Source organism: Gorilla gorilla, chromosome 18 (assembly GCF_029281585.2).
Source record: "Gorilla gorilla gorilla isolate KB3781 chromosome 18, NHGRI_mGorGor1-v2.1_pri, whole genome shotgun sequence".
Taxonomy (NCBI): domain Eukaryota; kingdom Metazoa; phylum Chordata; class Mammalia; order Primates; family Hominidae; genus Gorilla; species Gorilla gorilla.
Window position 1 is genome coordinate 8,097,871 of NC_073242.2, and position 12,739 is coordinate 8,110,609.

Below are 12,739 nucleotides of genomic sequence, written 5' to 3' on the forward strand. Positions count from 1 at the left end.
CAAAGTGAGGGCCAGGCACGGTGGCTCACGCTTGTAATCCCAGCACTTTGGGAGGCTGAGGCACACGGATCACGAGGTCAAGAGATCGAGACCATCCTGGCAAACGTGGTGAAACCCTGTCTGTACTAAAAATACAAAAAAATTAGCTGGGCGTGGTGGTGCATGCCTTTAGTCCCAGCTACTTGGGAGGCTGAGGCAGGAGAATCACTTGAACCCGGGAGGCAGAGGTTGCAGTGAGCCGAGATCGCGCCACTGCACTCCAGCCTGGCGACAGAGCAAGACTCCCGTCTCAAAAAAAAAAAAAAAAAAAAAAGATACAAAGTGAATACTACATTTTTTCTTGTCCCTCCCTAATCCCCCTTTTTGAGGTAGTTAGTCCTTATTAACAGTTTTGTGGGCCAGGCCCAGTGGCTCATGCCTGTAATCCCAGTATTTTGGGAGGTCGAAGTGGGAGGATCACTTGAGGCCAGGAGTTTGAAAGCAGCCTGGGCAACATAGCAAGACCCTGTCTCTACAAAAACTTAAAACAATTTGCCAGGACTGGTGGTGTGCACCTGTAGACCCAGCTACTCGGGAGGCTGAGGCAGGAGGATTGCTTCAACCTGGGAGGTTGAGGCTGCAGTGAGCTAGGATTGCACCACTGCTGTTGTCGTTGCTGTTACTTCTGTTACTCCAGTTGGTCTGGCTTCCAGAAGACCTTTCGATGAAGGTGACGGTAGGAAGCATAAATTCTCTACAAGGTAATGTCCCCTGAGGAGAGAGGTGAAGTGTGAATCTGTGAAGAATCCAGGGTGCCTGTGAGGTCAAGCGAGGATCAACACAAACATTTCCCCAGCATGCGTGATGGCGGGAGAGGTCGTGAGACTTTTGGAAGCACTTCACGCCCTACACTTAGCATTCAGTTTGGTCATCTCATCCCTCTTCTAGGTGCTAAAGTCACAGGCCCACCCCAACCTCATAGGATGTGTTTGCACACAGGGCCACTTAATAAATGTTATGGCTGCCTTATTTGCTGTGAACTCTTGTCTGTATTCCTGGGCCTTGGTAGACCTGGGATGCCCAGTGGCTCTGCCTTTCACTGTAGGTTTTGAGTGATGAGGTGAAGAGGAAGCAGTACGATGCCTACGGATCTGCAGGCTTCGATCCTGGGGCCAGTGGCTCCCAGCATAGCTACTGGAAGGGAGGCCCCACTGTGGACCCCGAGGAGCTGTTCAGGAAGATCTTTGGCGAGTTTTCATCCTCTTCATTTGGAGATTTCCAGACTGTGTTTGATCAGCCTCAGGAAGTAAGTTCCTCACTTGGAAGAATTATTCAAATTTTAGACTAAGTATGGGTCAAACAAATTTTTTTATCAGTTTCTGTTTCTCAGAAAGGCAAGGCAGCTTAAATGGAGTGATCTGGAGGCAGCCATTTTAGTAGAAAATAATTTCAGTATTTGAAAAATCGCATAGGTTGTAATGAGTACGTCCATTCTGATGGTATTCTTAACAGTTGCATGAGGTAGCACCTAAGGCTTTCAGAGCCCATGAGGATGTGAGTGTTGTCTCTCATCTGCTACAGTATTCCAGGAGAGTTCTGTCCGGTGGGAAGGCACTGCTGATCCTCTCTCATTTATGTCCTTATAAGACACTGTCAGAGTGGAAGAGAGAGGGGATATATTTATGATCTAAATTATGATTGTGGATCATTCAAGCTGTTTTTAAGTGCCATGTACGAGTATTTATCTGTGAACATTTTCAGTCTGTTGAAAGTACGTTTTCATTTAAGTCATACATTATCTCTTAAAAATCCCAAAGAGTAGGGCAGAATTCGTTCAGTGAGTCCTACCTATGCTTACTTGGCGGAGTGCAAGTAAGTACAGTGGTGAAAGAGTGACTGAAAATGTGGGCCAATACCCTCCTTTCCCTTTAGAGCCGAGCATCAGTTTTGGTCGTTGCAAACAAAAGTTGACAGGCTGTCCCTTGGTTTCTTTAGTACTTCATGGAGTTGACATTCAATCAAGCTGCAAAGGGGGTCAACAAGGAGTTCACCGTGAACATCATGGACACGTGTGAACGCTGCAACGGCAAGGGGAACGAGCCTGGCACCAAGGTGCAGCATTGCCACTACTGTGGCGGCTCCGGCATGGTAAGGCTCTGCCCGAGACTCCACCTCCCACGGCTTGCGCCACTGACTGAGAAGAACTGGTTGTGGCACTGCTCCCAGAGAACGTATGCTGGGAGTCGGGGGAGTTGGTGAACTCAGCCTGGCTGTCTTTCCCCCGTGACCCTGAGGAGACGAGCCTGTGCTTCTCCTTCCCTGGCACCACAGGCTCAGCAACCAGAGCACAGCAGCTCCGGGGGCGGGACGGGGGATTGCATCCAGTTGTCACTTTCTTTATTTTTCTAACAATTGCTTTTGTAATTCAAGGGGAAATAATCTTTTTTAAATGTACTGCTCAGCTCCCAGGAGTCTTCAGGTACTTCTGTAGAGAGGCGGTATCATATTTTTCAGTGTCATGTGGTCAAGTTGATGATCTGGAGTGCAGAAGTTTGTGTGTTCTAGAAAATCAGATGAACAGATTGAGGCCCTGCACCTGGGTTCCTAGGCAGTGTGTTTGAGTGCACATGCACATAAAAAACAAGCCTTAAAGAGACATTTTTCTTACGAACATTGTGGTCCCAGAACCACCCATCAGTTTATCTGCGTACTTAGGTTACCATTTTTCTTGTTTTTATCAGGAAACCATCAACACAGGCCCTTTTGTGATGCGTTCCACGTGTAGGAGATGTGGTGGCCGCGGCTCCATCATCATATCACCCTGTGTGGTCTGCAGGGGAGCAGGACAAGCCAAGCAGAAAAAGCGAGTGATGATCCCTGTGCCTGCAGGTGGGTGCTTGGGCCCGCCATGTCCAGGAGCTTGGAGAGGGCAGACAGGGTCGAGGCCACCACACCGTGTGGAGAGGGTGGACAGGGCCGGGGCCGCCGCACCGTGTGGAGAGGGCGGACAGGGCCGGGGCCGCCGCACCGTGTGGAGAGGGCGGACAGGGCCGGGGCCGCCGCACCGTGTGGAGAGGGCGGACAGGGCCGGGGCCGCCGCACCGTGTGGAGAGGGCGGACAGGGCCGGGGCCGCCGCACCGTGTGCAGAGGGCGGACAGGGTCGGGGCCGCCGCACCGTGTGGAGAGGGCGGAAAGGGCCGAGGCCACCGCACCCTGTGGAGAGGGTGGACAGGGCTGAGGCCACCGCACTGAGTGTGAGTGGGCTCTTGGTAGAAGTTATGGTTGAGGCCCTGGAGCCCCAGGCTGGAGGAGGAACTGGAGTCTCCTTGAATCTTTCTATTTGTGCCAGTTATCCTTAAAATCTACACTTTGCATGTCACACTGGGAAGAAGAGACCTAACGTGCCTACTCTGCTTCTTCCTGGTGAGGGAGCAGCTTCCAACCCCCGGGCTCCTCTCCTCTCTCCCCTGTCTTAGTCACCGAAGCCATCATTGTCTCTGCTGCCACCCTATCTACATCAGCCCCACGGATCCCACCCTTCACTCCATGTCTACTGTTCCCTTCCCCAAAACTCACTTTCTGCTTTCTTTTTTGGGTTAACTTTATTCATCTTGGAGATCCCAGCTTGAGTATCCCTTCCCTAGCTAGCCTCACACCCTCCTCCCTGTTCTTTTTTTTTTCTTTTTTGAGACGGACTCTCGCTCTGTCACCCAGGCTGGAGCGCAGTGGTCCGATCTCGGCCCACTGCAAGCTCTGCCTCCCGGGCTCACGCCATTCTCCTGCCTCAGCCTCCCGAGGAGCTGGGACTACAGGCACCTGCCACCACACCCGGCTAATTTTTTTGTATTTTTAGTAGAGATGGGGTTTCACCGTGTTAGCCAGGATGGTCTCGATCTCCTGACCTTGTGATCCACCCGCCTCGGCTTCCCAGAGTGCTGGGATTATAGGCATGAGCCACTGCACCCGGCCTGCTTTACTGTTGTTTAGATGTCTGTTTCTCTAGAGTTGTGAGCATTTGCATTGAAGAACATGTCTCTGTTTGTAGTTATGCATTAGTGCTATCGTTTGGTTAACACCCATCACCCCAGTGAGACCATGAACTCCCTGAGGTACTGCCTAGACCAGGCCTGAGGCAGGTGCTCAGTCATCAGGTGTCTGTGTTGCATCTCTGGAAGCTTACCCATGTGCCTCTTAGATAATCACATTGTTCCTCGTTAGTAAGAAACAGGAGTGGGGAAGAAGCTGCGGGTTACAAGTGGATCTTGGGTGGAAAGTGCTGTGGGAGGTCTCACAATAACTGCTCCCTTTCTTTTTTTTTCTTTTTCTTTTTCTTTCTTTTTTTTTTTAAGACGGAGTCTCGCTCTGTTGCCAGGCTGGAGTGTAGTGGAGTGATCTTGGCTCACTGCAACCTCCACCTCCTGGGTTCAAGCGATTCTCTTTCCTCAGCCTCCTGAGTAGCTGGGACTACAGGCATGTGCCACCACGCCCAGTTAATTTGTAGTAGAGACCAGGTTTCACCATGTTGGCCAGGATGGTCTCGATCTCTTGACGTCATGATCTGCCCGCCTCGGCCTCCCAAAGTGCTGGGATTACAGGCGTGAGCCACCACGTCCTGCCTAACTGCTCCCTTTCTAATGTCCCTTGTAGGAGTCGAGGATGGCCAGACCGTGAGGATGCCTGTGGGAAAAAGGGAAATTTTCATTACGTTCAGGGTAGGTACTCTTCCCCGCACAGCTTCTGTTGGGCCCTTCCTCTCTTTGGGTGGGTGTGGCTGAGGCTGCTCCCACGTGATCAAAGCTTCACAGGAACATGTCTCGCCATTCTTGTTTCTGAGGGTCACAGTGGCCACCTAGATGTGGTTTTTAGCTGTTTGTTACCTTCAAGATTCTGTGCCTTGTGTGGAGAGAAGACAACTTCTTCAAGATGTTAACAAGTTAGAAATACAGGTCACATAAAAATACAGGAAACATCTTGTGTTTTTATGATAAGATTGTTGATGAGGCAGTGAGTGTGAAAGTTACAATTTTACATACTGTATACAGGGGCAAACCTTGGTTTTCTGAGATGGTGGAAACATTAATGAAGACAATGCCTTCTCCTGGCAATTGCCCTCCTATGTGGACACCTGAGAAAAACCCACACAAGCCTAGCAGGCGATAGGTACAAAGGGGTGCACAAGAGTCCTGTCCATGGTAGCAAGACACTGCCTTCCTCCAACAAGAGAATGGCTCAGTGAGCCGTGGTGGTCAGAGGCTGCTGCAGGGCAGTCGGAAGGAAAGAATGAGAGCTGCACTCAAGGGATGCTCCAGGCGTTGCAGGTACAGACAGCAGGGTTGGAAGGCAGCTTGCCAGTGGCTGTAGGGTCTCAGAGACCATCTGTGTAAAGTTTTAAAACCTGTGAGATGGCATTATGTATTATTTAGGGACATGGAAATACATAGTAAATAGAAGCTCATAGGAATGATAAATGCTAAAGTCAGGGTCGTGGTTAGCTGAGGAGGGCAAGACTCACCTGTGTTTATGATGTTTTATTTTATTTTACTTTATTTTTTGAGGTGGGGTCTTGCTTTGTTGCCTAGGATGAAATGCAGTGGGGCAGTCTTGGCTCACTGCAGTCTCAGACTCCCTGGGCTCAGGTGATCCTCCCACCTCAGCCTCCTGAGTAGCTGGGACTACAGGCACATGCCACCAGGCCCAGCTGACTTTTGTATTGTTAGTAAGGATGAGGTTTCACCATGTTGCCCTGGGTGGTCTCAAACCCCAGGGCTCAAATGATCCACCCACCTTGGCCTCCCAAAGTGCTGGGATTACAGGTATGAGCCACTGCGCCCGGCCTGTGATATTTTGTTACCTCCACTGGGTTGTGGGTATGACATGCTTGTTATATTATTTACTCTGTCCTTTTTTTTGTTTTTTTTTTCTGGAGACGGAGTCTTGCTCTGTTGCCCAGTCTGGAATGCAGTGGCACGATCTCAGCTCACTGCAACCTCCACCTCCCAGGTTCAAGCGATTCTCTTGCCTCAGCCTTCTGAGTAGCTGGGACTACAGGCATGCACCACCACACCCAGGTAATTTTTGTATTTTTAGTAGAGATGGGGTTTCACCATGTTGGCAGGCTGGTCTTGAATTCCTGACCTCAGGTGATCCACCCACCTTAGCCTCCCAAAGTGCTGGGATTACAAGCGTGAGCCACCACGGCTGGCCTATACTTTCTAATAAAGTAAGATTTTTTTTTTTTTTTTTTTTTTTTTGAGATGGAGTCTCGCTCTGTTGCTCAGGCTGGAGTGCAGTGGTGTGATCTCTGTTCAATGCAGACTTCATCTCCCAGGTTCAAGTGGATCTTCTGCCTCAGCCTCCTGAGTAGCTGGGATTACAGGGGCCCGCCACCACACCTGGCTAATTTTTGTATTTTTAGTAGAGACAAGGTTTCACCATGTTGGTCAGTCTGGTCTCAAACTCCTGACCTCAGGTGATCCACTCACCTTGGCCTCCCAAAGTGCTGGGATTACAGGTGTGAGCCACTGTGCCTGGCTAAAGTAAGATTAAAAAAAAAAATTCAAAAGCCAGTTTTACATTTTTGTTTCCCTTCACGATTAAATGGCTTGATCTGAGACTGAGGAAATCCAGGCGCGCTTCCATTTCGGCATTTCAAGTGTGTAGAACATTGCAGTGTTGAAATATGTAGAACATGTCATTCCTGGGCCTGGGATGGTGTCTCCTTGGTGGAAGGACAGTTCTTTCCCTCAACACTGCACTTTATGTATGGAAGGGGTGTGTAGTTTGTCAGGTCTGAGCTTGGGCCTGGCCAGGCATGCAGCTGGTGTTTAGTCTGCAGTGGACTTATCTTCACATGCATCTGTCATGTTTGGCCTTAGGTGCAGAAAAGCCCTGTGTTCCGGAGAGACGGCGCAGACATCCACTCCGACCTCTTTATTTCTATAGCTCAGGCTCTTCTTGGGGGAACAGCCAGAGCCCAGGGCCTGTACGAGACGATCAACGTGACGGTAAGAGGGTGTGAGAACACCTTTGTCACCCCTGTACTTTATTGCTCTTTTTCTGAAATGGAAAAGAACTGACCAGTGGCCTGGAACCCATGAGTGACCAGCATGTGGGGGGGGCACTCACAGGGGAGGACATGAGGAATTTTAGGCTGCTCCTTGAGTGTGGACCACAAGCCACAGGCCTTGACTCTGTAATCGCATGGGAAGCAGTTCCTGGCTGGCATCACTCCCACACTGGTTAGCGGGGCCTGGGCACTGGGCGCACCCAGGACACAGAGGGGTTCACCCTGGGTTGTGCTCTCTGCACTTGCTTCTGTCCAGTGTCTGGCTCCAAGAGCAGAAGCCTCGGGCGGTGCATATCCCTTTTGCCACAGTGATGGCTGCCTGTGTGCTGCCAGCACCTGTCCCCCACCTCTCTCTTGACCTGCCCCTCCAGCTCCTCCCACCTCCAGGCCGCATCATTCTCTGTATTCGCCTCAGAACCTTCTCCATCTTCTTTGTGGGGAACCTTGGGGTAACCTCCATCAAGGAGGTGGGCATTTTGGGCCAAGGCTTTCTCCTCCATCTGGGGGCTATTCCGTGGCTTCTCCAGGGTCCTGTGGTTCCAAGGGCCAGGGAGCGACCTCAGCCACGCACCCTGTATTGGCTTTTCCTGCTCCCGAGTTTTCCTGCTTTGCTCCCTCACTCCTGCTTCCTGGGCTCACTTGCCCAAACTCTTGCCCCCTCATCCTAGTCACAGGCTCTGCTCTGGGCAGACCCAACTTAGCTCATTTCCATGTGCTTGTGGGCGGGCTTGGCCCAGAAACCCAAGTGGCGGTTCTTTTTTTTTTTTTTTTGAGATGGAGTCTCCCTTTGTCGTCAGGTGCACGCCACCACACCTGGCTAATTTTTTGTATTTTAGTAGAGACAGGGTTTCACCGTATTTCCCAGGCTGGTCTTCAACTCCTGAGCTCAGGCAGTTCACCCTCCTCGGCCTCCCAAAGTGCTGGGATTACAGGCGTGAGCCACTGCGCCCAGCCCAGTGGCAGTTTTTTTGTTTTTTTTTTTTTTTTTTGAGACAGAGTCTTGCTCTGTCGCCAGGCTGGAGTGCAGTAGCGCGATCTTGGCTCATGGCAATCTCTGCCTCCCAGGTTCAAGCGATTCCCATCTCAGCCTCCTGAGTAGCTGGGCCTACAAGCACGCACCACCATGCCTGGCTAATTTTTTGTATTTTAGTAGCGATGGGGTTTCACCATGTTGGCCAGGAAGGTCTCAATCTCCTGACCTCGTGATCTGCCTGCCTCAGCCCCGCAAAGTGCTGGGATTACAGGCATGAGCCACTGCGCCCGGCCTTTTTTTTTACCCACCCCCTCCACGCACCCTCTGCCGAGACAGAGTCTTGCTCTGTCAGCCAGAGCTGGAGTGCAATGGCACAATCTTGGCTTACTGCAACCTCCGCCTCCCGGGTTCAAGCAATTCTCCTACCTTAGCCTCCTGAGTAGCTGAGATTACAGGTGCACGTTACCATGCCCTGCTGATTTTTGTATTTTTAGTAGAGACGGGGTTTCATCCTGTTGGCCAGGCAGGTCTTGAACTCCTGACCTCGTGATCAGCCCGCCTCGACCTCCCAAAGTGACGGGAGCGTGAGCCAGTGGTAGTTCTTTTCAAGGAATTCCTATCAAGATTGTCTTCATATAGTGAAAACTTTTTATTTGAGCAACTGGGGACCAGGGGAAACCACAGATTTTCTTTCTTTATAGATCCCCCCTGGGACTCAGACAGACCAGAAGATTCGGATGGGTGGGAAAGGCATCCCCCGGATTAACAGCTACGGCTACGGAGACCACTACATCCACATCAAGATACGAGTTCCAAAGTAAGCGCCCCCTAGGCTGTGGCCAAGCCTGCCTGGTCCTGCAGTGGCACTGCCCTTGGAGCTCTGTGGCTTGGGCAGGTTACTGCTCCCTGTAAGTCAGGTGGTTCCTGCCCGAGTTATCTGTCTGTAAAGTGGACATAGTAGAATGGTCAACTTCTTTTTGTTTGAGATGGAGTCTCGCTGTGTCCCCCAGGCTGGAGTGCAGTGGCGCCATCTTGGCTCACTGCAACCTCCGCTTCCCAGGTTCAAGCGATTCTCCTGCCTCAGCCTCCCGAGTAGCTGGGATTACAGTTGCCTGCCACCATGCCCGGCTAATTTTTTGTATTTTTAGTAGAGATGGGGTTTCACCGTGTTAGCCAGGGTGGCCTCAATCTCCTGACCTAGTGATCCATCCACCTTGGCCTCCCAAAGTGCTGGGATTACAGGCGTGAGCCACCGCGCCCGGCCAGAATTGTCGACTTCTTGGAGTTGTTGGGAGAATTAAATGAACAACACATAGGAATTGCTTTGCTGCTGCTGCTATTGTTGATTTTCTTTTTTTTTTTTTTGAGAAGGAGTCTGTCACTGTGTTGCCCAGGCTGGAGTGTGGTGGTGCCATTTCAGCTCACTGCAACCTCCTCCTCCCCAGTTCAAATGATTCTCCTGCCTTAGCCTCCCGAGTAGCTGGGACTACAGGCGCTTACCACCACGCCCAGCTAATTTTTGTATTTTTAGTAGAGACGGAGTTTCACTGGCCAGGCTAATCTCGAACTCCTGACCTCAGGTGATCTGCCCACCTTGACCTCCCAAAGTGCTGGGATTACAGGTGTGAGCCAGCACGCCTGGCCCGTTGCTTTTCTTGTTGATGTTACTAGCACTGTTAGGAGCTGGAGAGGTGGCCTGGGCAGAGTGCTGTGGGTACCTAGGGCAGGACATGCCTGACTCCCCTCAGGAACACTCATGCTTTTTGTTAATTAGATAATTTCACTTTTTTTTTTGAGGTGGAGTCTAGCTCTGTCTCTAGGTGGAGTTCAGTGGTGCAATCTCGGCTCACTGCAATCTCCACCTCCCAGATTCAAGCAATTCTCCTGCCTCAGCCTCCCAAGTAGCTGGGACTATAGGCATGTGCCGCCACGCACAGCTAATTTTTGTATTTTCAGTAGAGACGGGGTTTCACCTTGTTGGCCAGGATGGTCTCTGTCTCCTGACCTTGTGATCCGCCCACCTTGGCCTCCCAAAATGCTGGGATTACAGGCATGAGCCACTGTGCCTGGCCTAATTAGGTAATTTCTTACTTGCTTCACATACACACTGGTAAAATCTGTTTCCCCTCCTGTAAACTGTATTTAGCATAGCCACAGTGACACTTGTTTAAATGACTTAGTAGGGTGTTTTAGGAGCTTTTCTGTACAGAAGCTTTGAGGGCATGGTCCTTTGGTTCTCACCACTGCACTGGCTCAGGGTGTCCGCCCCTGCCAAGGTCGGGTCCCTCTCTTCCCATGTGCTGCGAGGGTGCTGGCTGCCCATGAGTTCTTTCCAAAGCTTCCCGGCGGAAGCCTTGGCTGCTGACTCTGCTCGGTCCACAGGAGGCTAACGAGCCGGCAGCAGAGCCTGATCCTGAGCTACGCCGAGGACGAGACAGATGTGGAGGGGACGGTGAACGGCGTCACCCTCACCAGCTCTGGTAAGGAGTCTGAAGACTACATGGTGACATGTGGGGGCCTCAGAGCCCCTCAGGGTATGGACAATTCAGGGCAGCATGTTGGGGTTTCCACTTCGGGTTCTTCATGAAGCCTTTAAAATGTGCAGTTGAAAGAGGGGGGCTGTGGGCGGGGACAGTGGGCAGGGAGCCGCAGCCCCCAGTCCAAGCTTCGCCTCCTCTCTGTGTGTGTTTCTGTGCTGAGGTGAGAGCACCAGGGCACTTCCTGCAGGCAGCTCTGCGTGTCTCAGACCCAGTGTTCTGAGTTCTATTCTTGGTTCTGCCACTTGCCCTGTGACCTCGGACAAATCCTTTCCTGAGAGCTCCTGGCAAACGCGTAAGGAGAGAGCATGGATTGGAAGGATTTGTGCACTTCCCACCTGGGACACTCCGCCAGGATTTCAGAGTGTCTTAAAACAACAGCAGCCACAGCAGTGGAGCCGCAGTCAGAGGACTCCGTCCGCCGCTTTAGAGCAGGACTTCCTCCGAGTTATCTAGCCGTGAACAGATGCATCATTTACCCTGAGCTCAGACATCGTGCTAGCGAGTGGCTGTGTTGGGGATCTGTCACCAGAACACCTGCTGTGGGCGCTGAGACAATGGCACCCCAGCTGCAGCCCCTCTTCCCATGGGGTCTGGGGTCTCTTTCCTGGGACTCCTGCTCAGGGCAGGGCAGGCTGTGCCCAGGGGTCCTTGGTTCAGGCGACATGTATTTCCTCCTCATTGCATCATTTTGTTTTTGTTTGGATCCTGGGTGGAGTTCTCAGAACTTGAGCAGCCTTAGATTAGTGCATGGTAATTTGTAGCAAGTGTTTGGAGCTGGGGGCAGATTTTCCAATAAAGTGGAGGATTTGGAGCTCCAGGGGCAGGGGCAGGGGCTGGGATGGAAGTCCCTGGAATTTCACTGAGCTCCTGTTGCTCCCAGGGGACCGGAATTCCTCTCTTAAAAAGCAGCTGCCGGCCGGGCGCAGTGGCTCTTGCCTGTAATCCCAGCACTTTGGGAGGCAGAGGCAGGTGGATCACTTGAAGTCAGGAGTTTGAGACCAGCCTGGACAGCATGGCGAAACCCCATCCCTACTAAAAATACAAAAATTAGCTGGGTATGGTGGTGCATGCCTGTAATCTCAGCTACTCAGGACGCTGAGGCAGGAGAATCGCTTGAACCCAGGAGGCAGAGGATGCAGTGAGCCAAGACCACACCACTGCACTCCAGCTTGGGTGACAGTGAGACTCTCTGAAAAAAAAAAAAAAAAAGGGGCCTGGCGCGGTGGCTCACACCTGTAATCCTAGCACTTTGGGACGCCGAGGAGGGTGGATCACGAGGTCAGGAGTTTGAGACCAGCCTGACCAACATGGTGAAACCCTGTCTCTACTAAAAAAAAAAAAATACAAAAACTAGCGGGGCATGGTGGTGGGCACCCATAATCCCAGCTACACTGGAGGCTGAGGCCGGATAATTGCTTGAATCCAGGAGGCAGAGGGTGCAGTGAGCCGAGATTGCACCACTGCACTACAGCCTGGGTGACATAGCGAGACTCTGTCTCAAAAAAACAACAGCAAAAAAGCAGCTGCCACAAAACACTGTAGCCCAACCAGGTTCCAAATGTCACTTATTTTAATGGTTTGGTACATATACTGTGTATATGTATACTATCTTTTGTTCTTGTTGTATCTCTTGAACTAAAATAGAAGTGGTAATAGAGTAGCTCTTCCCTGGAACTCTAATCAGTGCACCTGTGGCTTCTCCTTCCTGAAACCCTACAATCACATAACATGCGAGATTGGTTCCATACACAGCTGTCCTTCCCTCCTCCCGCCCATCAGGGTAGCTTGAGGTGTGCTACGGCCGGGCCCTGGGTGGGGTCGTGGGTGTTGCTTACTCTGTTGGAGGTTGGGTATTACTGGTCACCAGTTGATGTTTTGACCCCCTCTCTGATACTGTAAGTTGAGAGTTGATTCCGCCACCCACTGAGATCCTTTGTCACTTTCATGGTTCCTTGTCCTGATCACTCAGCCTCACTCAGCTGTTCCCTCACTCAGCCAGGATGTCTTCTCCTGTGTGCAAGACACTGTCAGCTCTTCCTTTTAAAGACCTTGGTGAGGCCGGATGCAGCGGCTCACACCTATAATCTCAGCACTTTGGGAGGCTAATGCAGGAAGATCACTTGAACCCAGGAGTTCGAGACCAGCCTGGGCAATATAGCGAGACTCTGTCTCTACAAAAA

General features: G+C 51.4%; 1 protein-coding gene across 3 annotated transcripts in view; it reads left to right on the plus strand.

Annotated features, from left to right (window-relative positions):
- The window catches only part of DNAJA3 (DnaJ heat shock protein family (Hsp40) member A3), a 32,391-nt gene that overhangs the window by 15,626 nt on the left and 4,026 nt on the right, over positions 1-12,739 (plus strand). For 2 of the 3 annotated variants that reach the window (XM_004057107.5, XM_063699474.1), the window contains exons 4-10: positions 1,085-1,285; positions 1,975-2,127; positions 2,721-2,868; positions 4,628-4,692; positions 6,856-6,984; positions 8,721-8,836; positions 10,402-10,499. In XM_004057107.5, coding sequence (XP_004057155.2) covers positions 1,085-1,285; positions 1,975-2,127; positions 2,721-2,868; positions 4,628-4,692; positions 6,856-6,984; positions 8,721-8,836; positions 10,402-10,499 — 910 coding nt within the window. The remainder of the gene's footprint in view (positions 1-1,084; positions 1,286-1,974; positions 2,128-2,720; positions 2,869-4,627; positions 4,693-6,855; positions 6,985-8,720; positions 8,837-10,401; positions 10,500-12,739) is intronic. The other variant, XM_019011798.4, reaches the window with a different exon arrangement.